The 26,713-nt window shown below is 46.0% G+C and overlaps 1 protein-coding gene across 1 annotated transcript; it reads right to left on the bottom strand.

Annotated features, from left to right (window-relative positions):
- Window positions 1-12,626: 12,626 nt before the first annotated feature.
- Window positions 12,627-13,879, bottom strand: LOC147961838 (uncharacterized). Its single transcript, XM_087536388.1, has one exon. It carries the CDS (start codon window positions 13,826-13,828, stop codon window positions 12,878-12,880), a length of 951 nt encoding a protein of 316 aa, XP_087392514.1. The 5' UTR covers window positions 13,829-13,879; the 3' UTR covers window positions 12,627-12,877.
- Between the last annotated feature and the right edge of the window lie 12,834 nt (window positions 13,880-26,713).

Here is a 26,713-nt window from a genome sequence, read left to right as displayed (position 1 = left end):
TCGGTGGAACCGGTCTCACGTAAGAGTACGTGTAAGGTTGGTCCGGGCCGCTTCATCCCACGATGCCGCCGAATCAAGATAAGACTAGTAACGGCAAGCATATTGAACAAAATCAACGCCCACAACTACTTTGTGTTCTACTCGTGCATAGAATCTACGCAATAGACCTAGCTCATGATGCCACTGTTGGGGAACGTAGCATAAATTCAAAATTTTCCTACGTGTCACCAAGATCTATCTATGGAGAGACTAGCAACGAGGGGAAGGAGAGTGCATCTACATACCCTTGTAGATCGCTAAGCGGAAGCGTTCAAGTGAACGGGGTTGATGGAGTCGTACTCGTCGTGATTCAAATCACCGATGATCCTAGTGCCGAACGGACAGCACCTCCGCGTTCAACACACGTACAGAAGGGAGACGTCTCCCATGCCTTGATCCAGCAAGGAGGAGGGAGAGGTTGATGGAGATCCAGCAGCACGACGGCGTGATGGAAGTAGCGGGATTCCAACAGGGCTTCGCTAAGCGCTGCGGGAGGAGGTAGATGTGTCACGGGAGGGAGAGGGAGGCGCCAGGCCTTAGATTGGTTTGCTCCTCCTTTTTCCCCACTATATATAGGGCCAAGGGAGAGGGGGAGGCGCAGCCCTTGCCCCTTCCTCCAAGGAAGGGTGCGGCCAAGGGTGGGGAGGAGTCCATCCTCCCCAAGGCACCTCGGAGGTGCCTTCCCCTTTTAGGACTCTCCCCTTTTTCTCTTCTCTTGGCGCATGGGCCTCTTGGGGCTGGTGCTCTTGGCCCATGTAGGCCAAGGCACATCCCCTACAGCCCATGTGGCCCCCCGGGGCAGGTGGCCCCACCCGGTGGACCCCCGGGACCCTTCCGGTGATCCCGATACAATACCGATGACCCCGAAACTTGTCCCGATGGCCGAAATGGCACTTCCTATATATAATTCTTTACCTCCGGACCATTCCGGAACTCCCCGTGACGTCCGGGATCTCATCCGGGACTCCGAACAACATTCGGGTTACCGCATACTAATATCTTCATAACCCTAGCGTCACCGAACCTTAAGTGTGTAGACCCTACGGGTTCGGGAGACATGCAGACATGACCGAGACGTTCTCCGGTCAATAACCAACAGCGGGATATGGATACCCATGATGGCTCCCACATGTTCCACGATGATCTCATCGGATGAACCACGATGTCAAGGACTTAATCAATCCCGTATACAATTCCCTTTGTCTATCGGTATGTTACTTGCCCGAGATTCGATCGTCGGTATCCAATACCTTGTTCAATCTCGTTACCGGCAAGTCTCTTTACTCGTTCCGTAACACATCATCCTGTGATCAACTCCTTGGTCACATTGCGCATATGATGATGTCCTACCGAGTGGGCCCAGAGATACCTCTCCGTTTACACGGAGTGACAAATCCCAGTCTCGATTCGTGCCAACCCAACAGACACTTTCAGAGATACCTGTAATGCACCTTTATAGTCACCCAGTTACGTTGTGACGTTTGATACACCCAAAGCATTCCTACGGTATCCGGGAGTTGAACAATCTCATGGTCTAAGGAAATGATACTTGACATTAGAAAAGCTATAGCATATGAACTACACGATCTAGTGCTATGCTTAGGATTGGGTCTTGTCCATCACATGATTCTCCTAATGATGTGATCCCGTTATCAACGACATCCAATGTCCATGGTCAGGAAACCGTAACCATCTATTGATCAACGAGCTAGTCAACTAGAGGCTTACTAGGGACATGGTGTTGTCTATGTATCCACACATGTATCTGAGTTTCCTATCAATAGAATTATAGCATGGATAATAAACGATTATCATGAACAAGGAAATATAATAATAACCAATTTATTATTGCCTCTAGGGCATATTTCCAACAATTACTACACAGAATTATTCAGCAAAATCATTAATAGGTGCTGATTTTTACATTGCAGAAGCCCTAATTATATGTGACTCCAAATAAGTCTGTTACAAGACCAATATCTTGTTCACATCATTGTTCCGATGTAAAATGGCTAGTTTGCCTTTTTGTTACCAGTTAATTTGTTTGCTTATCTGGAGGCAGGTAGAACTTCGAAAAAAGAGTGCTTTTGGAACCAAAACCTGTGAAGATTACAAACTAGTTTAACCAGGCACGGTATGTTCTGCAATTCTGCATTTGGTTACCCTATTCCTATTGGGGAGGGACAACATTTCACTTGATAAGCTGTTGAATAGGTACCTCTTTAGTTATTCCCCTATTGTGATCCTGTCTGCAGCTTCAGAGACGAAGATAAAGCTCGCCAAGCGTGGAGGTTGATCACAAGGCCGGATAGCTTGTGTGCCCGTCTGCTCAAATCTAAATACTACCCGGCGGGCAAGTTAGAAGACACGGTGTTTACTGGTAATGCTTCATCTTCATGGCAGGCTATTAGCCATGGTTTGGATCTGATAAAGAAAGGCTTGATTTGGAGAATAGGTGATGGGAGAAGCATTCGGGTGTGGCGTGATAGTTGGATACCGAGGCCTTTCTCTTACAAACCGATCACGAGGCAGGGTGTATGTCGCATTAGATATGTTTCTGATCTTTTGAACGATAATGGGACATGGAAAGTTCAAACTCTGAACCAATATTTCATGCCAGCAGATGTGATGGAGATTTTGAAGATCAGGGTTTCACCTAGGCGTGGCGAGGATATTCTTGCATGGGGGCCGGACAAGATGGGTGTTTTCTCTGTGAAGAGTGCATACCACTTTGCGTTCGACGAGATTCACAGGTCCAATACAGTATCTTCCAGTTCGTCGCCGACCGGGGCAAGAAGTTGCTGGAAGTTCATCTGGAGGTGTGGTGCTCCGCCAACAGTGGTAAATTTTGCATGGAGGGTCGCGACGGATGGACTGCCAACATGGAAAAATAAGCATAAGATTGGTCTGGAGACCACAAATGTTTGCCCGGTTTGTGGATTAGACATGGAAGATAATTTTCACCCGTTCGTGCGCTGCCAATTGGGGAGGGATCTTTATTTGAGAATGGCCAAAGTCTGGAGATTACCTCAGCTACAGTCAATTGTTAATTGTGGTAGGGAGTGGCTACTGCAAGTTCTCGCGCCTATGAGTGATATTGAGAGGTGTATGATTCTCCTTGTGTTCTGGAGAAGTTGGTACATACGCAATGAGGTGGTGCATCATAAACCGGCACCGCAGATGGAAGTATCGGTCCGTTTCCTACAGAGTTGCCTTCACTCTCTGATGGCCATTAAGAACGATAAAGGGGTGGACTCGGTGAAAGGGAAAGCCAGTATGATGATGGATCTTCAAACGGCTGCTGTAAAGGCTAAGCTACCTCGTTGGTAAAAACCGAAGCAGGGGTGGACAAAACTGAATACGGACGGAGCTTTTGTGTCATGTGAAGATGCTGGGGCAGGCATGATCTTAAAAGATGCGTCAGGAGGTATCATCTTTTCTGCATGCAGGGCGATACGGGTATGCCGGGATGTGTTGGAGGCTGAATTTCGCGCTTGCCTGGAGGGCCTGACTGCTTCGGTCCAACGAACTACATTGCTGATACAAGTTGAGCTTGATTCTTCTGTTGCGGTGGCCATGATTACATGTGGTGATATTGATCGTTCGATCTACTCGTCTTTAGTTAGTGAGATCAGAGATTTGTTAAGTCTTCATCAAACTTGTATTACTCACGTCGCTCGCTCTCGGAATAAGGCGAGCGACTTGCTAGCTTCTTTTGGTCGCCTAGATAATAGGACTATGACTTGGTTAGAGTCGGGTCCTCCTGAAGTGTTGGAGGTAGTTGCTGATGATTGTAATGAGACCATGATTGAGTAATACAAGGTTTTGAGTTCGCAAAAAAAATGTAGTGATATCCTGTCACATCTAATTAAGTAGGCCTTGAACCAGCATGCTATGTAGCACGATACTTGTTTTTTCAAGAGAGATTTACTTGATATACTAGTATTTATTCTTACTTCCAATTGTTTATTAATGCTGGTCAATGTTGTTTAATACAGTATATGCTACCCGCACAAAATTCACAAACTCCCCACCCCCGCGTCTCTCTCTGGTGACACGCGGAACCCCTCGATGCCGCCACCTACCTAGCCCCTCCTCCCCTTCACCTCGCTGCCACCTGAGGAGCCTGGCGACGACGCCTGGTCAGGCTCCAAGGAGGGTGGCGACGGGGCACCTCTCTAGAAGGCTCGAGGGGGATCTGTCACGCCAGGTCCCGGCGGGTGCGCGACGGCGGCTTCGGCGGATCTGGCACGCGGGATGGCGAGGCCTGCGCGGATTTGGGGCGTCGGGTCCCGACGAACGCGTGGGCGCGGCTCCGACGCTAGCTTGTGCGGGGTGGCGCGGCGTTGGACTCATGGCGGCCATGGGGAGCACAGGCGCGTGGGCGCGACAGGAGTGGCGAGGGCATCCGGGAGGCTCGCGGGATTGCAAGGCTGACACAGTTCTTGCCCGCGGGGCCGTTTCGCGGGCTGGGTGACATGCGGCTCGGGTGTGGCCATATAGGGTGGCTTGGTGGGGTGCGCAGGAGGTTGGGGCGGTGCAGATAGCTTGCTCCAGCGTGGTGGAGGCCTGCCGTGGTGTTGTTGCCTTGGCCGGGTGCGTGGCGGAGGGGCTCAGGCGGCGGATTCATCCATGAGGGACGCGATAGGTGCGTGGCTGCACGATCTGGCGTTGTGTGGTCGTCCTTGGTGGTACACGGTTCGGTGGGCCGAGATGCGAGGAAGAGTGCCTCCGGCGGCGGCTGCTACAGACCCGGCCTCCGGTGGCCGCAGTGGCACATATGGGGCGCGTCAGCGCTTCTGATGCTTGGCTGCGGTTGTAGTAGTTCCGGTTCCTGGCTTCGGGTAGTGCTCCTCTGTCCCTTGTTAGCATGGTGCTTGACTGGGCATGACAACTTGCGCTGCATCCAGTGGCTTTGCGTCTCAACGATCGTTGACGGATTTGGCGCCTCGTTCTGGAGCTTGGCTGTCGGTGGTCTCCGCGAGGTGCAGTTGGATGCGGCAGATCTCGATGCTTCTTCTTTGTTGATGGGCAGCTCCGGTGGTGGTGGTGGTTGGTGGACTTGCCGGCGTCGGTGCGGGATGATGTGCGGCTGAGGTGGTGTGGGAGCTTGGGTGAAGACCCTGTCTGGGCCCTGTGCAGTGACTAGCGATGGCGGCGGCTGTGGCCATCGTTGACCTTTCTGGAGGCACCCTTGCTTTGTTGTTGCACCCCTCTTGCGCGGATCCAACCATCTCGGCCTCTCCGGAGAAAACCCTTGATTCGTGGTCGGACAATGGTGGCACCTAGGCATCGTATTCGCTCTTGGGGGTTTCGTCTTGGGAGCTCGGCATCGGCGAGCGGGGCCGATGGATGGTGTCGGTTGTGTGATGGTGGAAGCGATGTCGGTGACATGAAAATGGTTGAGGTAGTCGGCTCTTCTCCGACGTGCCCGCGACATTGTCTCATTTTGTTTGTTGCTGTGAAGTCAAAGCTAGTGCGGTAGGGCCATGTGGTATACGATGAATGGCTGCACGTAGCCCGTTCGGTGATCTTCCGTGTTGCCAGCCATGCTTGGTTTTGTCCTTCATAGCTCTTCTTTAGAGTCGGAGCTGCGCTGCATGGTCTTAGGTTGCTAAGTTTGATGCGGATCTTCATAAATCTCCGCACGGCCTCTGTAGTGCGGGTTGAGTCAACGATCGCCTATGGCGAAGTCGGAGTCGTTTTCTCACTGTTTAGGGATGACGATGACGCATCAAGGGGAGGAGTGATGACGATGACGCTTGCGTGCAGTCTCGACTAGGCCCTCAACATTAGTCATAAAGAACTCACATACTTATTACAAAAATTTATTAGTTATCAAAACAAAGTATTACGCGCATGCTCCTAGGGGGATAGATTGGTAGGAGAAGACCATCGCTCGTCCCTGACCGCTACTCATCAGGAAGACAATCAATAAATAAATCATGCTCCGACTTCATCACATAACGGTTCACCATACGTGCATGCTACGAGAATCACAAACTTCAACACAAGTATTTCTCAAATTCACAACTACTCAACTAGCATGACTCTAATATCACCATCTCCATATCTCAAAACAATTACCAAGTATCATACTTCTCATAGTATTCAATGCACTTCTATGGAAGTTTTTATATTAAAGAAAATTTCCATGTTGTTCTAAAGGACTCTCAAAATAATATAAGTGAAGCATGAGAGATCAATTATTTTTATAAAATAAAACCACCGCCGTGCTCTAAAAGGTATAAGTGAAGCAATAGAGCAAAAACTATATAGCTTAAAAGATATAAGTGAAGCACATAGAGTATTCTAATAAATTTCAAATCATGTGAATCTCTCTCAAAAGGTGTATACAGCAAGGATGATTGTGGTAAACTAAAAAGCAAAGACTCAAATCATACAAGACGCTCCAAGAAAAAAATATAATGTGGTGAATAAAAATATAGCTACAAGTAAAGTTACCGATAGACGAAGACGAAAGAGGGGATGCCTTCCGGGGCATCCCCAAGCTTAGGCTTTTTGGTGTCCTTGAATTTTACCTTGGGGTGCCATGGGCATCCCCAAGCTTAGGCTCTTGCCACTCTTTGTTCCATAATCCATCAAATCTTTACCCAAAACTTGAAAACTTCACAATACAAAACTTAAATAGAAAATCTCGTGAGCCCCGTTAGCGAAAGAAAACAAAACACCACTTCAAGGTACTTTAATGAACTCATTTTTTATTTATATTGGTGTTAAACCTACTATATTCCAACTTCTTTATGGTTTATAAACTCTTTTACTAGCCATAGATTCATCAAAATAAGCAAGCAAGACACGAAAAACAGAATCTGTCAAAAACAGAACAGTCTGTAGTAATCTGTAGCTAACGCAAACTTCTGGAACCCCAAAAATTCTTGTGGTGCGGGATGATGTGCGGCTGAGGTGGTGTGGGAGCTTGGGTGAAGACCCTGTCTGGGCCCTGTGCCGTGACTAGCGATGGCGGCGGCTATGGCCATCGTTGACCTTTCTGGAGACACCCTTGCTTTGTTGTTGCACCCCTCTCGCGCGGATCCAACCGTCTCGGCCTTTCCGGGGAAAACCCTTCGTGGTCGGACAATGGTGGCACCTAGGTGTCGTATTCGCTCTTGGGGGTTTCGTTTTGGGAGCTCGGCATCGGCGAGCGGGGCCGATGGATGGTTTCGGTTGTGAAGTTGAGACTTCTGTGACAATGATGATGGTGGAAGCGATGTCGGTGACATGAAAATGGTTGAGGTGGTCGACTCTTCTCCGACGTGCCTGCGGCATTGTCTCGTTTTGTTTGTTGCTGTGAAGTCGAAGCTAGTGCAGCAGGGCCATGTGGTATACGATGAATGGCTACAGGTAGCCCGTTCGGTGATCTTCCGTGTTGCCAGCCGTGCCTGATTTTGTCCTTCATAGCTCTTCTTTAGAGCCGGAGCTGCGCTGTATGGTCGTAGGTTGCTAAGTTTGATGCGGATCTTCATACAACTCCACATGGCCTCTGCAGTGCGGGTTGAGTCAATGATCGCCTATGGCGAAGTCGGAGTCGTTTTCTCACGGTTTAGGGATGACGATGACGCCTCAAGAGGAGGAGTGATGACGATGACACTTGTGTGCAGTCTCGACTAGGCCCTCTTTGAAGTGGTGTGCGTGGGGTTTCTATGTGTGTCACTCGGCGGTTGTGATGGTTTTGTCCGGTTTTCCATAAAAACTGTACAATCTGATTTTCGCTCGGTTTTCCCTAATTAACTGAGCAACTCTTTTTTCTTAATGAATGCAAAAATCCGGCCATTCCGAATATATGCTAACTATGATCCATGTTTTGTTCTTGCAAAGGGCCGTCAATATTTGTGTATGGTTACTTGAATTTATTCTTGATTAGAATTTTCACATATGCAGAGATCTGTAACCTTGAGATTTATTTATCACTTGAAAATCACATTGTTAGAATGTCATTGTAGCGTGACATGGTTTTTTACTCCAACGTTGTTGCTATGGCAGGGTATGTGAGACATTATCTAGATGCTGCCTTTTCCCCGAGTAGTTTGTTTGTCATTAGATTTGATCTGGATAACATGACTGATCTACTATATGCCTAGTTAAGATACCATCAGTCTCTGATTTCTGCTATGCAGTAGTTGACGGTCCGTGCTCAAGAATAGGCTGAAGAGGTCATAGGAGAGGTAGGCTGTTGCCAGATGAAGTACGGTACAGGTGTGTCTTTAGAGCTTCCACACGAAATGCACCGCGATTATCGAACTAGAAGCCTGAAGTGAAGGAAAACCACACATCGGTTGCCCTCTCTTGTACACGACATTGGCTGTTGAAGCCTACTAGAACTATATCGTACTTTAGAGTAAGCACTAGCTTGTACACACTTTTAACCAAAAACAACCCATTCTTCTCAAATTGCCAAGCAACAAAATCACCATGCTCTGTCGATTGAAGACGCAAACTAAGAATCTCCTCCACATCATATGATAAAAACAAGTGTCTAACCAAATTCTCATCCCATGTCCTTGGTTCACTCAAGATGAGGGCAGACACCCATTTGATCCCGGTCCTATTCTTCCTTGCAGTAATTTTGAGGCCAGAAGTTCTTGGAAGCATTCTAGAAACCTCTGTCAGCTTTGGATTTCTCTGGCACGACATTTAAGGAACAAAATGACCTCAACATGTACATATATTGAAATTCATCTAAGTGACATCAATTGTTCTGCAAAGGCATGCAATTTTTATAATTTTTTGTCGCACCTAGAGTAATTCGGTTTAACCAAATAATTTTAAGATGCGGTTATATTAAATATTAAACAATTAAACATCACTTTATTGCGTTTGCGAGAGTGCATTTCATAGTCAAGGTAACATTTCATAATTAATTTCATGGTCAAGGTATACCATTCCATAATTAATAGAACTATTTTAATAATTAGTTTTACTATTATGTGAGTAGTGTTGGGGAACGCAGTAATTTCAAAAAAATTCCTACGCACACGCAAGATCATGGTGATGCATAGTAACGAGAGGGGCAAAGTCTTGTCCATGTATCCTCGTAGATCATAAGCGGAAGCATTATGAGAACGCGGTTGATGTAGTCATACATCTTCACGATCGATCGATCCTAGTACCGAAAGTACGGCACCTCCGCGATCTGTACACGTTCGGCTCGGTGACGTCCCACGAACTCACGATCTAGCAGAGTGTCGAGGGAGAGCTTCGCGTCAGCACGACGGCGTGATGACGGCGATGATGATGCTACCGGAACAGGGGTTTGCCTAAGCACCGCTACGATATGACGGAGGTGGATTATGGTGGAGGGGGGCACCGCATACGGCTAAGAGATCAATAATCAACTTGTGTGTCTATGGGGTGCCCCCAGGCCACGTATATAAAGGATGGAGGGAGGAGGAGGCCGGCCCTCATAGGGCGTGTCCAAAGTGTGGAGTCCTACTAGGACTCCCTAGTCCTAGTAGGATTCCACCTCCTACATGGAATAGGAAAAAGGAAAGGGAGAAGGAGAAGGAAGGAAGGGGGCGCCCGCTTTCCCTAGTCCAATTCAGACCAGTCCATGGGGAAGGGGCGCGGCCACCCTTGAGGCCTTTCTCTCCTTTCCCGTATGGCCCATTAAGGCCCAATAGAAATTCTCGTAACTCTTCGGTACTTTGAAAATACCCGAATCACTCGGAACCTTTCTGATATTTGAATATAGCCTTCCAATATATCGATCTTTACGTCTCGACCATTTCGAGACTCCTCGTCATGTCCCCGATCTTATCCGGAACTCTGAACTAACTTTGGTCATCAAATCACATAACTCATAATACAAATCGTCACAGAACGTTAAGCGTGTGGACCCTACAGGTTTGAGAACTATGTAGACATGACCGAGACTCATCTCCGGTCAATAACCAATAGCGGAACCTGGATGCTCATATTGGCTCCTACATATTCTACGAAGATCTTTATCGGTCAAACCGCATAACAACATACGTTGTTCCCTTTGTCATCGATATGTTACTTGCCCGAGATTCGATCGTCGGTATCCTCATACCTAGTTCAATCTCGATACCGGCAAGTCTCTTTACTCGTTCTGTAATGCATCATCCCGCAAGTAACTCATTACTCACAATTCTTGCAAGGCTTAGAATGATGTGCATTACCGAGAGGGCCCAGAGATACCTCTCCGATACACGGAGTGAAAAATCCTATTCTCGATCTATGCCAACTCAACAAACACCATCGGAGACACCTGTAGAGCATCTTTATAATCACCCAGTTACGTTATGACATTTGATAGCACACAAGGTGTTCCTCCGGTATTCGGGAGTTGCATAATCTCATAGTCAAAGGAACATGTATAAGTCATGAAGAAAGCAGTAGAAATAAAACTGAACGATCATTATGCTAAGCTAACAGATGGGTCTTGTCCATCACATCTTTACCTAATTAATAATAAAGCACGGATTGAGTCTTCGAGTTCACCGTCATCCTTTTTTTTAATAGTTTCATCCTGCTTCTAATCCTATATCCTATATTTTGTGAAATATACGAGATGGTACTAATTCGTAGAGCCAAGTTTCGTAATGAAAAGGTCCGTCTCGGCTGGGCCTGAACTTCCACTTGAGCCCATCCTATCCTACGGCCTGTAATATGGAGGCTGCTATGTTGTACCCCTCGGAAAAATAAGCTACCGTGTTTTTGTACAACTTTCTCTAGCTTCCTTATATACGTACAAAAAATCAAATCCAGCCCACCGGTTCTTCCTGTATTTGCCCTATCTTGCCTCATGGCAGCATATCGAATCTTGGCTTCGCGGCGATTGGGAAATCAACATCGCGGGATCAGGGACCCGGCGAGGCGTCAACCAAAATACTGGTCCTCGGCAACACGCTTTAGCTGAGAGGCACACGGCTGCACACCTCCATCCGTTCGATTGCAAGGACACCGTGGGCAGCGACAGTTAGATCATCAACTTCAAAATCATGCAGAGTTTTCCTATGAAGGCAGTGGCGGCGGCGGAGACAGGTTCATCATGTACATATCTTCCTGATGACAACGATGGTTTGCAAGCAGTGGTACGTGAGGGAGCTCAGCTTTGACATGGCAGGCGGTCTAGGTGAAGGACTTTAATATCCCCAAGTTCAAGTGTCGCGCAAGATAGAAGTGTTCTTGGTGGCCTACATCCGGCCCATCATGGCGCTCGCCGCCACCCTCGGCGGCCGCGTCAACGCGCTCACCATCAGAGGGAGGTCGGCGAAAGAACCTCAACTTCATGTACATCGTCAGCTTTGACGCCGGCGCGGTTGTCATGAATCAGGTTCGTTCGACTGATGCGACAATTCGTAGCAAATCAAACCAGTCGCTGTTTGTGCATCTGGACTCATGTCGATAAAGAGGGAGCGGGGCCAACTTCGAGGCCTCTGTGCTACCGGGGCACGGCCGCCTCTGCCAGGGTTATTCTCCAAGCTATCTCTCGCACCCTTGGCCGTTCTCTTCCGCCTGTGCTCCTCATCTGCTGCTTCCAAGTCATTATTCTCTGCTGTGATTAATCCAAGGTGTTGCAATCACGCAATATTTCAACAATGTTAATCTGTGCAGATATGAACCAACTATAGATATTCTTTCGCACTCCCGCAATACAGCCTAACCAATCCTCGGTTCCCAAGTTGGGCAACAATTCAGCATTGTCCCCTTCCACAATTAGGACACCACAATTAATCAATCATCCATGGTAATCTGCTTTCAATAAGATTGGTAATGGCGTACATGTTTCATACAAATTGTACCATATGTGTAGTTGCCTTCTTCTTTTTTTCATCCCCCGTTGCAACGCACGGGCATGTGTGCTAGTCATTCTCTAATGATGTGAGCCCGTTCATCAAATGACAACACATGTCCATAGCTAGGAAAGTTAACCATCTTTGATTAACGAGCTATCAAGTAGAGGCATACTAGGGACACTCTGTTTGTCTATGTATTCACACATATATTAAGTTTCTGGTTAATACAATTCTAGCATGAATAATAAACATTTATCATGATATAAGAAAATACAAATAACAACTTTATTATTGCCTATAGGGCATATTTCCTTCAAGTAGTGGCCATGTAATCTTTTTTTCGCTTTTGTAAAAGCAACTCTAAACTCCTTAATTAATAAGGTAATTTTTTGCCTCTGTTTCAATTAAAATAAGTCTCGTCTCAAAAGCCACTCCATTCAAAAATTGAACACGTACATCTGTAACCATCGCAGACCGGATTAAATCAGACAAAGAAACATCTATCAAACTGCAAATCAAACCCATTAAGGTACAGTAGATTGGTGGCCAACCAGCTAAGCCACGTGGCGCATGCTGGTTGGTCACGATGAGAATTTTTTTGATTTTTTTTAAATGGCAGTGAGACTTTTTCCTTTTCCTTTTCGAGAAAAGTTTTTTGAGCTTTTTTCTTTTTGAGATGGATGTGATGTTCGCGTGACACAAGAATGTTTTTTTTATTTCGAGATGAGGGTGAGGTGCGCACAACTTTTTTTCAAACGGCCCGCAATGACGGGCCCCAACCACTAGTACTGAACAATGGGTACATGCATGCATACATGATTGATTCTCGAACCCGTGTTGTGCTGAAACAGGGGCCGGCCAGATGAAAAGTAAGGCACATACACAAATCACACTATCATACAGTTGAAGAAAAAGAAAACATGGAGAAACTTACAGTGTACGCGTGGCAAGCAAACAAGCGGGAATTGAAATGTACGCAACAGAAAGTTGCTGATGAAATTCAGCTAAGGTAGTTGGCCTCCTGCCAGCTTAACATGCAGATCGTAGCCCAACGATCAGCGCGTCGGCACCGGCGGCGGTGCTGGTGCCGATGCCAGCGTCTGGCTTGTCTCATCCCTGCACTCTGCGTCGTCGGTGGCAAGGTATGTTTCGTGGTCGATCAGGCCGAGGGTGACCATCCGGCACACGTAGGTCCGCGGCTCGGTATGCGTCTTCTTCCCCAGCGGATAGGACGTGACGCTCGCGCTCACCCGCACCACCACGCTGAAGCTGTCCTCCTCGCCGTAGTTGTCCCAGATGTAGCTCAGCTTAGCCGGGTCGGTGATCTTGAGCCGCTTCTGCAGCGTGATAGTCGTCTGCGGAGGCACGGTGAAGTTGTCCAGCTTCAGCGTGCCGATCTCGTATGAACTGGTTGGGGACTGCATGTCGATGACGCTCACGGTGGTGTCGTTGCAGTCGATCTTGGTTCTGCCGCCGGGGTTGTTGGCGATCAAGATGACCCGGAGATTCGTCGTGTTAGCCCGCTGGTAAACGACCCGAGTTGCACCATTACTACCGTAATTAGTCCCCACCCTGGGGGTTGCCGGGAAGTCGTCGTCGCCGTAGCCGTAGCCACCAATGCCAAGACCGGCACCTATGTTGGCATCCCGGTCAGAGACGACGCTGCTTTGAGGTTGTCGATCTATGATGTCGGTGGAGATGCCGTCACCACTGGAGTAGACACGACGTTGAGTTTCAGCAAGCTTGCCTACTCCAACTCCGGTGGTAGTCTTGGTCTTGGGCACATAGGTCTGGCTCCGCAGATTGTCGGCCCCGATATAGCCGTCGTTGACGGAGAGGCGGATGTCTTCGGAGCGCAGCACGGCGTGGATCACCATCGCAATCACGGCAAGGGCAAGCACAGTTACCCCGGTGGCCGCCGCGCAGCACACCACGGCTAGGCACGGGAATCTTGTATGCTCGCCATTGTCGCCCTCGGATGCAATGATATATTTGATGTCACTCATCTTGCGCTTGCTCGCTGAGTGAGCTAATTGGCTACTACTTTTATGAGTGAATCACGAAGGAAGAAGATGTGTACTACATATGCAGGCCCGTTCGAGAATTAGATACCCGCTTTTGCTATTATTAATCACGCGTTGATTATTATTTTTTGATTCAGTCACTTGTCTTCCCTTCTGTTCAACGTCTTTTCCTTTTTGTGAGTTTGTGTTAGTTTCTTTATTTCTTTCTCTCTGTGTGTGTGGGCGCTCGCGTGTTTGTTTGTTCTACATGTGGATTTGTGTGCATCTGCAATGGCGTGTGCGCATGAGAGAAGGTGCAATCAACACGGGATGCAATCATAGATGGGGGACAAATAATCTTCAGCGTTACTCTTTTGTTGTTTAAGTACTGAGTATATATAATATGGAAGTATACACGTAAGTTCTATGTATCTATGTGCAAATCATACTGTCATTTGAAGATTACAATACTATGTGCTAGTTTTTACGTACTGTAAAATAATGCAATTTCTGTGTACCTTTTGGTGATCATTCGTTTTACCAATTTTTTATTTCTTTCTCTGTAAGGATAATATGAATGTCCTCAATTCACTCTTTCTTTCAAAAACTTATGTTTTTTGTTTATGTTTGATTTTATTAAAAAAGACAAAATGAGTGACAAAAAAAACAGTCACCTTACCAGCAAATTGTCACTTAAAAGCCCAACATGAACTATTTAAGGAAAAGACCATACATGCATGCATTTCTTTAGGGAGCTATGCATGTACTTTATTCTTCAGAAGGGCTTTATTAAGAAATAATGATTCACGAGATCGCTAAAGTGATCTTCTATATGGGCCATGTCTAGGAATAATTCATTTATAAGATATATATATATATATATATATATATATATATATATATATATATATATATATATATATATATATATATATATCAACACCTGTGTTCTCTAATCCAGTATGTATGATTTATGTAAGCCCACCACCAGTAGTCTGAGCTTTGAGAGTTAGTTGATTCTACCCCACTCAGAAAAGGTAGGTTAGATTATGTGTGTAGTTTAATATGCTATTAGAGTCGTGAGGGTTAGGATGATAGGGCATAGACATGAAAGAGAGTAGCGACTTGGATCTTAATAAGTTGGTTTTTTCAATACAGACGTAGACGCTTATACATATGCACATATAAATATACGCACATATACCCTATCCCTATAAGCACCTCCGAAAGATTGAGCCGGCACATCATCTTGAGATTGACGAAATCGCCATAGACTTCTTCATGATGACGGGAACGTCTCCACCCACTAAACGCATATCGCCGGAAGGCGTAAAATAAATTCAGAAAAATGCGACTACCAATGCCAAGTATAGGACTTGAATCCTTGTAGGTTAGTTCCACCACAAGAAATCTAACCATCTGAGCTACCCCCAGTTCGCATAAGTTGGTTGATGTGTGGCATTTAATATACTTGTGGTGTCAGACCTCGTTTTTGTCCCCGGCTGCTCTTTCCAAACTTTGTTATTTATCTACATGCTTGTAGGAGTGAAAAATTAACATTCATCCAACAGTTTTAAATATGCACGAATAAACAATCAATTTCTTTAATACATTGAACTCATTATACACCTGGACTATCTTGATTAATATTTTTTTTGGCGAGAAGGCCAAAGCCATATATTATAACTGTTAAATCCTTACAAAGGTAGAAAATGGAACAAATGTCGTTTGGTATATATCCATGTCGTCTTGCTCTTGCACTCGCCGGACTCGCACCATAAGCAAAGCTCAATGCCCCCTCTTGTGTGGTTTGGAATGCGAGGATGGGTTCCACGTGATGTGTAGGTGCCCCTGTGCAGTGTTGCTTTGGAGGGCGATGGCTAAGGATTGGACGCTCCCTGATATAAATTCAGTTCGGCACACAGGCCTAGAGTGGCTTTTTGATGTGCTTGAGCCCCTCTCGGACACGTCCCGCATGGTGCTCTTGATGATCATGTGGCGCACGTGGCACGTCCGCAACGAGATCACGCATGATAAAATTCCTCCACCGACTGAAGCCTCTCGACGGTTCCTGCATAGCTACCTGACGTCGCTACTTTGCATTCAACAATTCCCAAAGGATGATCAGGGGAAGGGAAAAATGGTTCTGATGGACCCGGTGCTAAGGACGGCGCCTTGCGGCAGCAACAACGGCATGCTCGGAAACGAAAGAAACAACGGCGTGCTGTGCATGAGTACGCACAGCGGCATGCTGGGAAATAGCTGCAACAACGGCGCACTGTGCACAAGCATGAACCATGACGAGCTATACACATGCATGAACAGGGGCTAAGTAGCTTCTGTGTACAAGCTTTCGTGTGTGGGCTGGCGCACACCTGAGCCTGGGTGGCTTACTTTAAATGTCGATGGATCCTATATGGCGCATACTGGAAATGGGGGCATCGGCATGGTGCTCCGTGACAGCTTCGGTGGTATCATCTTTACCTCGTGCCGACATCTTTTCACATGTGATAATGCTCTAGCTGCAGAACTTGAGGCTTGCAAAGAAGGAATTGCATTGGCGCTAGAATGGAGCTCACTCCCATTCACTGTTGAAACGGATAGTGTTGAAGCTGCTACGATGATTTCCAACCCCTTGGTGGATAGATCACAGTACAGTGCCCTTGTCCAGGAGGTATCTTCCATGATGAGAGGGGACAGACAGATTAGGTTAAGGCGATAAAGAGGGAGTGTAATCTTGTTAGCCATGAACTAGCTAAGATTGGGAGGGTTGAGGTTAAGACAGCCGTCTGGTTACGGTCGGGTCTTGAGAGGCTTGTAAAACTGTGTGCACTGGATCATACTGATCCGGGTTAATTAATACAAAAAACCCCTGCGAAAAAAGAAGAAGTCACCCTCGAAGTCAGGGTAACATTGCAAATGCGTCTAGGAGGTCGCCGATTGCAGCCAGAAGAATCTGACTACAGTGAATTGCAGATCATATCACCATCCCGGAGAAGAAGGTGATCTTGGTTAGCTATAACCAACACGATGACAAACATTATACCCGAAAGATATAATATTTAAAATAACTTCCAGGTTCTGAAATTGAGTTATGCACTAACAGTGTTATTAGAATATTATCATCTCTGGGGACATATATCACATCCATGCATAGTTAATTAAATTTTCATATGATCAATATAAATAATATTACATGTGTTTTTCAGGACTATATTCTTAATATGATTTTGATTGTAACATTTCATGGAAATTTTTGATGATTCCATTCCTTAGGATTTTCTTCCCTATAGTCATTTGGATCATATGAATGGGGTTATAGGAATTGTGCGCAATGTCTCAATCAATTGAAAATTTTGATGATATCTAACATAAGTTAAGCCTCATGGAAAAGTTCTCTCGTCAAACTCTTGTGTTGCATCCAAATAACCTTTTTTTATCAAGTTTCTTGTTTTTTGTTTCCTATTAATCCTTCAAGTTCTCACTCAATCACAAGTTTTTTCTTATGTTTCAAGAGCTCCAAATATGTTAGATGACAAGATTTTTTTTAAAAAATCAAAGCACAAACCAACACATCATAAATTCCCTAAACATTTACTACTTTAATGTTGAGTCAATGCCAAGCAACCTTTGATTCCGAGCAAAAGGAAAAAGGGGTAAAACCAGAGGATTCCTCTGCTTCCTTTTGTTTTAACAATAATGTCCCTTATCAAAAGATATTATGTTGATTGCCAACTTTGTTCCAACTGATAAATCAAGCTGAGTCCCAGGGAGCACAAAGTGCACCGTGAACAAAAAGAATCATTTTGATATAGATCTCAGAGACCTCGCATTCATGTCTGGAGATTTTATATACCAAGTTTTTGCATTGGTGTACGAGAAAAGAAAGTGTGTGCACAATAAGCGAGAGCAGTGATTTTCATGCACTTCTTTTGCTCCACCTAAGAAGACTTGAAAAGTCAAAACAAGCAAGTATGAAAATCAGATTGGACAGCACTCTTTAATAAAGTACGTGCTCTTTTTGTTTCAAAATTAAGCCTTTTAGGTGTATTTTATCTTAGGCCTGTGCTCTCGCACCCCCGACTGCAAATTCCTCCTCGAGAATTTCCTTTTAACCACAAAGGCGGTGAATGAGTTGTGATCTCCCACTGAAGATGATAGCAATGCTGCCTTCCAACGATCACTTAGATTTTCATGGGGAGGTGCATATTCCAGATGAAGGCAGCATTTTTTTTCTTTGAGAAAAAAGCCGCCCTCATCTAGAATATTAAAAAAATGTTGCCTTCATCTGGAATAAGCACCTCCCCATGAAAAATCGAAGTGTTGGCCTTGTTATTCTGTAAAGAGACTGAACATTAAGCTGAACCTCTTAAAGAGGATCATGAGGCTATGTAGAGTGTACCCCTATTGCTTGAGACAACTGAATTCCATCGACATCTATTTTTTGTCAGTCCGCAAAGTGCGGCGGTTTGGCACACTACCCTTCATGTTGATTGTTGCACCCTCGCACTTGTGTGTGGTCTTCTCGCCCCACTAAAGTCCCTTTCCACCTCGTGGCACTTTGTCTTATTTACTGTGCCAGGGAAGATTTAAGATTCTAGGAACACTAATGTCTTCCCCCATATTTCAATTCGTCCCATTGTAATTTGCATAATGTAATCAATGATTTCCCTATATGGTCTCACATGCTAAAGAAAGCCGGCGTGAAGGTGGCCGCCACGTCTTGGTGCGACCACCTCTCTTAGATCGATGTGAGCTTGTAAACTCTGTTTCATCTGGGTAAAGTCAAGCCGTGATCGTCTAAAAATACACCTTGTTGTGACAAAGAGAAAATAAATGTCAGAAGATCTTTTCCAGCAAAGACTATAGAACCCAATATAGCAGATTAACAAAGTAGAACATAAAATGCACACATGTTGACAAGCTCACGTGCAAACTATCAAAGACAAGTGACTACATGATATTGCACTTGCGCACGGAACCACGAGGATACTGAAAATCACCACACATACATCTTCCTTTCGCGAGGGGGTTAATGTTGGAAATATGGGCAAGTTACTACGAGATTTAATCCGAATAATTAGAAGATAAATCATGACTAAAGTAGCAAAGATTAAACTAATTATGCGAACTAGCATAGCAGATGAACAGATTACATCTAGAGCACGTATTAGAAATATGAATTCTACCACGATCTCGAAAAGGAAGGATAAAATCACATACGGTGCAGCGGGAGCAGCACCGCCGGCGTTGACGTTGTCGCCCATGTCGTCGACGATGAGGTTGCCGAGGTCGGGGAAGAAGTCGTCGTTCGCGAAGTCGTCGCTGCCAGCAGTCGCGCGAGTGCGCTCCCCAAAAACCTGATCGCCCCTCTCTCGTACAGGATCACGAGAGGCGGGGTTCCGGAAGCCTGCTGTCCCTTCTCCCGGTGCACGCCGAAAGGAGGGATGGAGAAGACTTGCTTGGCGGCGCAATGATCTGGAACGGTGGTGAGAAACCATACAAAGCGGCGGCGGCTAGGGTAGACGTCTGCCTGACTATATAGTGCGGGCCGGGTAGGTCGTGGGAGTAAACCCCATGTCCGAGTCGTCACGATCCAAAAGAATCTGAAACGGTTCAGTAATTAACACGTCCGCTAATTATTAATTAATGACTCATTAATTTTTCCCGAGCAGCAAAAATATAGACAACGTGCATAGCTCTGTCCTCGGCTCAGCTCAATCCCGTAACCCGCGGCGCGTTGTGACGAGGCGAGGCGTGGCATGGCGTGGCGAGCGAGGAGGAGGAGTGCGCGTGTAGGTCTCATCTTCTCATGCTCATACAAGTGGTACAAGAGCTCACCTTATAAAGAGGTACAACTCTCTCTCAACTTTCGGGGTGGGACTAAACTTTAGCCTCACTCACTCCACTCACATGTGTGCATGAATGGGACAAGAGAATTTCAGAATTTTAGTTGGGCTTTGGGCCAAAGGCCTACTAGCAAAATTCCAACAATCCCCCACAAAGTCTCATTGGCACATCTCATCATTTAGTTCCAAAACATTGTTTATATACCGGTGCTTAGTGGAGACTGTGAAGTTGAACTTCCACTTAGAGATTTATGCTACACTAGATCACAACTTGAATAGTGGACTATGCCTTGAACTACAAGTTTTCTACAAGACTAGTTTCACACAAATTCTTGACCGATACTGGACTGCCGCAAGGCTTCCCCGCGGGTGGAGCGTATACGTCATACTCCAGGGCCTTTTCATAAATTTATTAGAGAACACCCAATTCTCACAGACTGCGACGTTAACAGTCAGATTTATATAGGTGTGTTCCTCAGAAGATGTTCTGCAGGACAACATCTCTGCTTACCCGAATAAGCCACTTGGAACACATTAAGATAAGTATCAACCTGCCATGCAGATCAGGAGAGTATTGCATCTTCATGGAGTGGGATAGGTAATATAGGGATACTCTCCTCCCAGCTGACCAACAGCTTGTCTCCAACTTCTACTTCACGGGATCTCCGATCACATAGAGTGGGTTACCACTATGGACAACTCATGCGGTGGGTCTCAGACCCATCTCCATCGATGCATTATCTATCACATTACGTGATAGACCCTTTATGAAGGGATCTGCCAAATTTTTCGACGTTTGGATATAATCCAACATATTAACTCCGGAGTTCCTCAAATTTCTGACAGATTTCAGTCTCCTCTTCACATGCCTTGAGGACTTCATATTGTCCTTTGAACTGTTTATTTTGACGATCACAGTTTGATTATCACAGTTCATCAGGATAGGGGGTATTGGTTTTTCAACCATAGGTAAGTCCATCAAGAGTTCACGAAGCCACTCTGCTTCAACAGTGGCAGTGTCTAATGCTGTGAGTTCTGCTTCCATAGTTGACCTCGTTAAGATGGTCTGCTTGCAAGACTTCCAGGAAACAGTGCCACCACCAAGTGTGAAAACATAACCACTTGTGGCCTTAATCTCATCAGCATCAGATATCCAGTTTGAGTCACTATAACCCTCCAGTACCCTTGGATGCCCGGTGTAGTGAATCTCATAGCTCACGGTGCCTTTCAAATAGCGCATAACTCTCTCAAGCGCATGGCAATGATCATCTCCTGGTTTTGACACAAACCGACTCAGCTTGCTCACAGCAAAAGAGATGTCAGGCCTCGTGGCACTCGCCAAATACATAAGCGAGCCAATAATCTGAGAATACCTCAGTTGATCTCTAGCAATCCGTCGGTTCTTTCGAAGCAACACACTAGCATCATATGGAGTTGGAGAAGGCGTGCAGTCGCTATACCCAAAACGACTCATGACCTTTTCCACATAGTGAGACTGAAGCAGTGTGATCCCACTATTCTCATCTCTCAACAGCTTGATGTTTAACATAACATCAGCTACTCCTAGATCCTTCGTCTCAAAACAACGAGATAAGAAATCCTTAACCTCCTTGATTAAATCAAGTTTGGTTCCAAAGATCAGTATGTCGTCGACATACAGACAAAGAATAACTCCTTCGCCCCCACCATAGCGATAGTACACGCACTTGTCATCATCGTTTACTACAAAGTCGGCAGCAGTTAATGTTCTTTCGAACTTCTCATGCCACTCCTTAGGAGCTTGTTTAAGGCCATATAAAGACTTTAATAACTTGCACACCTTTCCTTCCTGACCAAGTACTACAAAACCATCTGGCTGATCCATATAAATTTCCTCCTTCAACTCTCCATTGAGAAAAGCTGTCTTAACATCCATTTGATGAACGAGAAGACCATGTGAGGCAGCCAGTGATAGTAGCACCCGAATTGTGGTCAGTCTAGCCACGGTTGAGTAAGTGTCAAAGAAGTCTTCACCTTCTTTCTGGGTATAACCCTTGGCCACAAGCCGTGTCTTGTACTTTCAATCGTACCATCAGGTCTAAGATTTTTCTTGAACACCCACTTACATCCTACATGTTTGCACCCATAAGGACGGTCAGTGATCTCCCAGGTACCGTTAGCTAAGATGGAATCCATCTCGCTACGTACAACTTCCTTCCAGTAGTCAGCATCAGGAGATGCATAGGCTTCTGAAATAGTCCTGGGTGTGTCATCCACGAGGTACACAATGAAATCATCACCAAAGGACTTTGCAGTCCTCTGTCTCTTACTCCTCACAGGAGTTCCATTGTCACCCACAACAGGATTCTCAACGTGTTCCATCGCAATGGTGGGTTCAGGAATTACAGTGAATTCCTCACTAGATGGAGTAGGTATCTCCTAATTTGACGAACTCGACATATCCTTCATAGGAAATATGTCCTCAAAGAAAGTTGCATCATTCGACTCCATAATCGTACCAACATGCATGTCGGATACCTCAGATTTTATTATCAAAAATCTATAGCCGATGCTATGAAAAGCATAGCCCAGAAGAACACAATCCACGGTTTTTGGTCCAAGCTTGCGCTTCTTGGGAATTGGTATATTGACTTTCGCCAAACAACCCCAAGTACGTAGGTAAGAGAGTTTCGATCTTTTCCTTTCCCATTCCTCAAACGGAGTCATGGTCTTATGCTTTATGGGAACTCGGTTTAGGACATGACACGCATTCACTAGCGCCTCCCCCACCATTCCTTGGAAAGATCCGATGTGTCTAACATGGTGTTAACCATATCAGTTAGAGTTCGGTTCTTTCTTTCGGCTACCCCATTTGACTGAGGTGAGTAGGGAGGCGTCCTCTCATGGATTATACCATGTTCCGCACAAAACAGATCAAATTCATTGGAAAAATACTCTCCACCACGATCGGACCTAAGCCGTTTAATTTTTCGATCAAGTTGGTTCTCTGCCTTAGCTTTATAGTTTTTGAAGAAAGTTAAAGCCTCATTTTTTTGATTTCAGGAGATACACATAACAATATCTAGTGGAGTCATCAATCAACGTCATGAAGTATCTATTTCCACCTTTTGTCAACACGCCATTCATCTCACAAAGATCAGAATGTATAAGCTCTAGTGGCGCCAAGTCTCTTGCCTCTGCAGTCTTATGAGACTTGCGAGGTTGCTTAGCTTGCACACATACTTGGCACTTAGAGTCTTTGACAGTAGAGATTTTCGGAATTAAATTCATATTGACTAGCCGCGTCATGCAACCAAAGTTAATGTGACAAAGTCGTGAATGCCAAATATCAGACTCATTGTTGTGGCAAACATTATTAATAACTTTAGTGCAAATATCTGACAAAGACAGGAGGAACAAGCCTCCGCTCTCATAACCTTTTTCAACAAATTGTCCATACTTAGAAATTACAACTTTATTGGATTCGAAAACCAACTTAAAACCATCTCGACATAAATGGGAACCGCTAACGAGATTTTTATTTATGGACGGCACATGATGAACGTTCTTCAGACGCACAGTCTTCCCCAAAGTAAACTTTAGATCGACCGTACCAACACCTCGAACGATGGCATGTGACCCGTTCCCCATCAGCACGGGTGAAGTCCCTGTTGCCCTGATTCCTTCATATCAATATCACCGATGACAACATTAGCGGACTTGCCGCTCTTCTCATGTTCGCGCTCCTCAAAGCGGTTAGGACACTTCGGAGCCCAGTGATTAGGATCACCGCAGACATGGCAAAGTCCCTTCCCCTTCTTATGAGAATTCTTCTTGAAGTTGGTAGAATGTGATGGCTTGTTCTTTGTATCAAACTTGCCTTTGCCCTGAGTTTCGTTCTTATTGTTTTTGAACTTGTTGGGCTGGGAGTTCTTCTTCTGTACCATGTGGGCACTAGAACCTCCCTCAGCAACTCAAGTACGTGTGTCCTTTGCTCTCGCCTTTTCTTCAACATCAAGAGTACCAATGAGATCCGCAACGGAAAACTCCTGTCTCTTGTGTTTGAGGGAAGTAGCAAAATTGTTCCACGAAGGTGGAAGCTTGGCAATGATGCCTCCGGCAACAAATTTGTCCGGCAACACACACTTGAAGTACTCAAGTTCTTTTGCGAGCGACTGTATCTCATGAGTCTGCTGTACAACAGGGCGCTCATCAGTCATCTTGTAGTCATAGAATTGCTCCATGACGTACAACTCGCTGCCGGCGTCCGAGGCACCAAACTTGGCCTCGAGCGCAGCCCACATGTCCTTGCCGTTGTCAAACGACATATACGAATCCACAATGGAGTCATCAAGAACACTCAGAAGAGCGCCTTTAAAGAGGGTATCGATCTTCTCGAAAGCTTCCAGCTGTGCTGGATTAAGATCGCCCTCAGGCTTGCCCTTGATGGCGTCATAGCAGCCCATGGTCTGAAACCAGTAGACTGCTCTCGTGCGCCACCTCTTATATTGCGCCCCCTTAAAGGCAGGCGGCTTCAGATGCGCAGCAAAACCACTCGGAGTAAATTGCGTATAATCAGGTTTTTGGATTGTTGGAAATATGAGCAAGTTACTACGATATTTAATCCGAATAATTAGAAGATAAATCATGACTACAGTAGCAGAGATTAAACTAATCATGCGAACTAGCATAGCAGATGAACAGATCACATCTAGAGCACATACTAGAAACATGAATTCTACCACGATCTCGAAAAGGAAGGATGGAATCACATACGATGCAGCGGGAGCAGCACCGCCGGTGTTGACGTTGTCGCCCATGTCGTCGAGGATGAGGTTGCCGAGGTCGGGGAAGAAGTCGTCATTGGCGAAGTCGTCGCTGCCAGCTCCCCAAAAACCTGATCGCCCCTCTCCTATACAAGATCACGAGAGGCGGGGTTCCGGAGGCCTGCTGTCCCTTCTCCTGGTGCACGCCGAAAGGAGGGATGGAGAAGACTTGCTTGGCGGCGCAATGATCTGAAACGGTGGTGCGAAACCATACGAAGCGGCGGTGGCGGCTAGGGTAGACGTCTGCCTGACTATATAGTGCGGGCCGGGTAGGTCGTGGGAGTAAACCCCACGTCCGAGTCGTCACGATCCAAAAGAATCGAAAACGGTTCAGTAATTAACGCGTCCGCTAATTATTAATTAATGGCTCATTAATTTTTCCCGAGCAGCAAAAATATAGACAACGTGCATAGCTCTGTCCTCAGCTCGGATCAATCCCGCAACCCGCGGCGCGGCGCGGCGTGACGAGGTGAGCAAGGAGGAGGAGCGTGCGTGTAGGTCTCCTCTTCTCATGCTCATACAAGTGGTAGAAAAGCTCACCTTATAAAGAGGTGCAACTCTCTCAACTTCCGGGGTAGGACTAAACTTTAGCCTCACTTACTCCACTCACATGTGTGCATGAATGGGCCAAGAGAATTTCAGAATTTTAGTTGGGCTTTGGGCCAAAGGCCTACTAGCAAAATTCCAACAGTTACCTTCTATTGAAAAAATAGCCATTCCGAAAAAAATATACATAATGTCAAAACCTTAATATGATTTGCTGTGAGCAGAGGTCAATCATTTCCACTAATTATCCAATCAATGTTAGATTGTCCTTTCTCTCCATATTTCTGGTGTGTACAGCAGAATAGCCTGCCACTTCTTAGAATATCATTTCGATAGGTCATGCGTGTGTATATTGTGGTGTGGCATTCCAACTTCATAAACAATGCCTCACCTTTGACATTTGTGTAAAAATAATAATAGTTTTTTTAGTGACTTGAACAAACATGCTGTGTTCAATGCTTAATCATGTATATTCTTGGGTAAATCCAGTGACGAGCTAGGCACTGATTCAGATCCAATGGCAAATCCACCCTTTTTGGTTACTTTTAGTCAGCCTCATATATATTATTGAGTATATAGCCAATGCACTCCCTGCCTGCTGACAAGCTAAGTCTAAGTTGCCATGGCGATTCATATCCCTCCTCCCAGCAAATGGAGCCACAAGCACATCATACTTGTGACCCTGATCGGAACCCTGGTCGCCATCGCCATCACGGCCATCGTCTCCATCAGCCTCTCCCCCGCGCATATCTACCTCTCTCTCACAGACATGAAAGTCGGCGGGCCTGTCGAAGATACCAAGTTCTACAACTTCACCATCGTTGCCAACAACAGCAGCCCGCGCATGGCGGTGCTGTACGGCGCCCTGGACGCCGAGATATGGTACAGCGAGACGGCATGGGTGCCGGCCATGGTCGATTTGAGCGTGCTGCAGGGCGGGAGGAGGCAGGCGCCGGGAAATGTGGCCCACATCAACGTGTCGGCGGAGTACTGGCAGTCCGAGCAAGCCAGCGGCAACAAGGCCCCGGATCAGGCAAGCTCTGGCGGCATAGGAAGCCCACCGCCGCCGCCCGCCACCAACAACACAGACTGGTCAAATTGCACGGTGGTGGTGATGGCAAAGGTGTGGTTCAAGGCCGGAGGGATCAGCACAAGGTCGTACAACATAAGGGCGTCCTGCTCGCCGGTGAACTTCGATCGCGCTGATGCCATTGTAGACTGTACGCACGGATGATTAAAGCATCCGGCCATCTCCATCGATATGGTATTAATCAAGCGGGGATCGCTTACGTCCATCCGTGTCAGCACCCATCTGTCCTTCGTGCCAGTAGTTTATGCACTCTCCTTTTTTAGTAACTAGCAAAAAATCATATATGTTTTGTGTGTTATGGCTAATCGACTTGTATTTTTCGACTATCTATATATGTCTGTTACCACGCGCAACCCCTGCTCATATGTGCCGCATTCAGTACTATTAATTTGTTCCCTCGTGAAAAAATATACTACGCCTTTGTTAGTTATTACTTGGATAATTACAATATTTTGTCAAGGAGCAATTCGACACTCATGCAGAACATGGAGGCCCAATCTGGTGCACTGGAGGTTCTGCATGTGCAACCTGCTCACCTGAAGTAAAAATAATAATATGTGCAACAAGTTCTAAAAATATCTGAAGATAATTGAGTGGG

This window comes from Triticum urartu, chromosome 7A, assembly GCF_056163025.1.
Source record: "Triticum urartu cultivar PI428250 chromosome 7A, HENAU_Tu73, whole genome shotgun sequence".
NCBI lineage: Eukaryota > Viridiplantae > Streptophyta > Magnoliopsida > Poales > Poaceae > Triticum > Triticum urartu.
The sequence above is the reverse complement of the archived record's forward strand: the minus strand, read 5'-3'. Positions and strand labels throughout refer to the sequence as shown.

What these genes read in the sequence shown, in the direction of transcription:
- LOC147961838 (XM_087536388.1), bottom strand. Translation starts at nt 13,828, where the DNA reads ATGAGTGACATCAAATATATCATTGCATCCGAGGGCGACAATGGCGAG.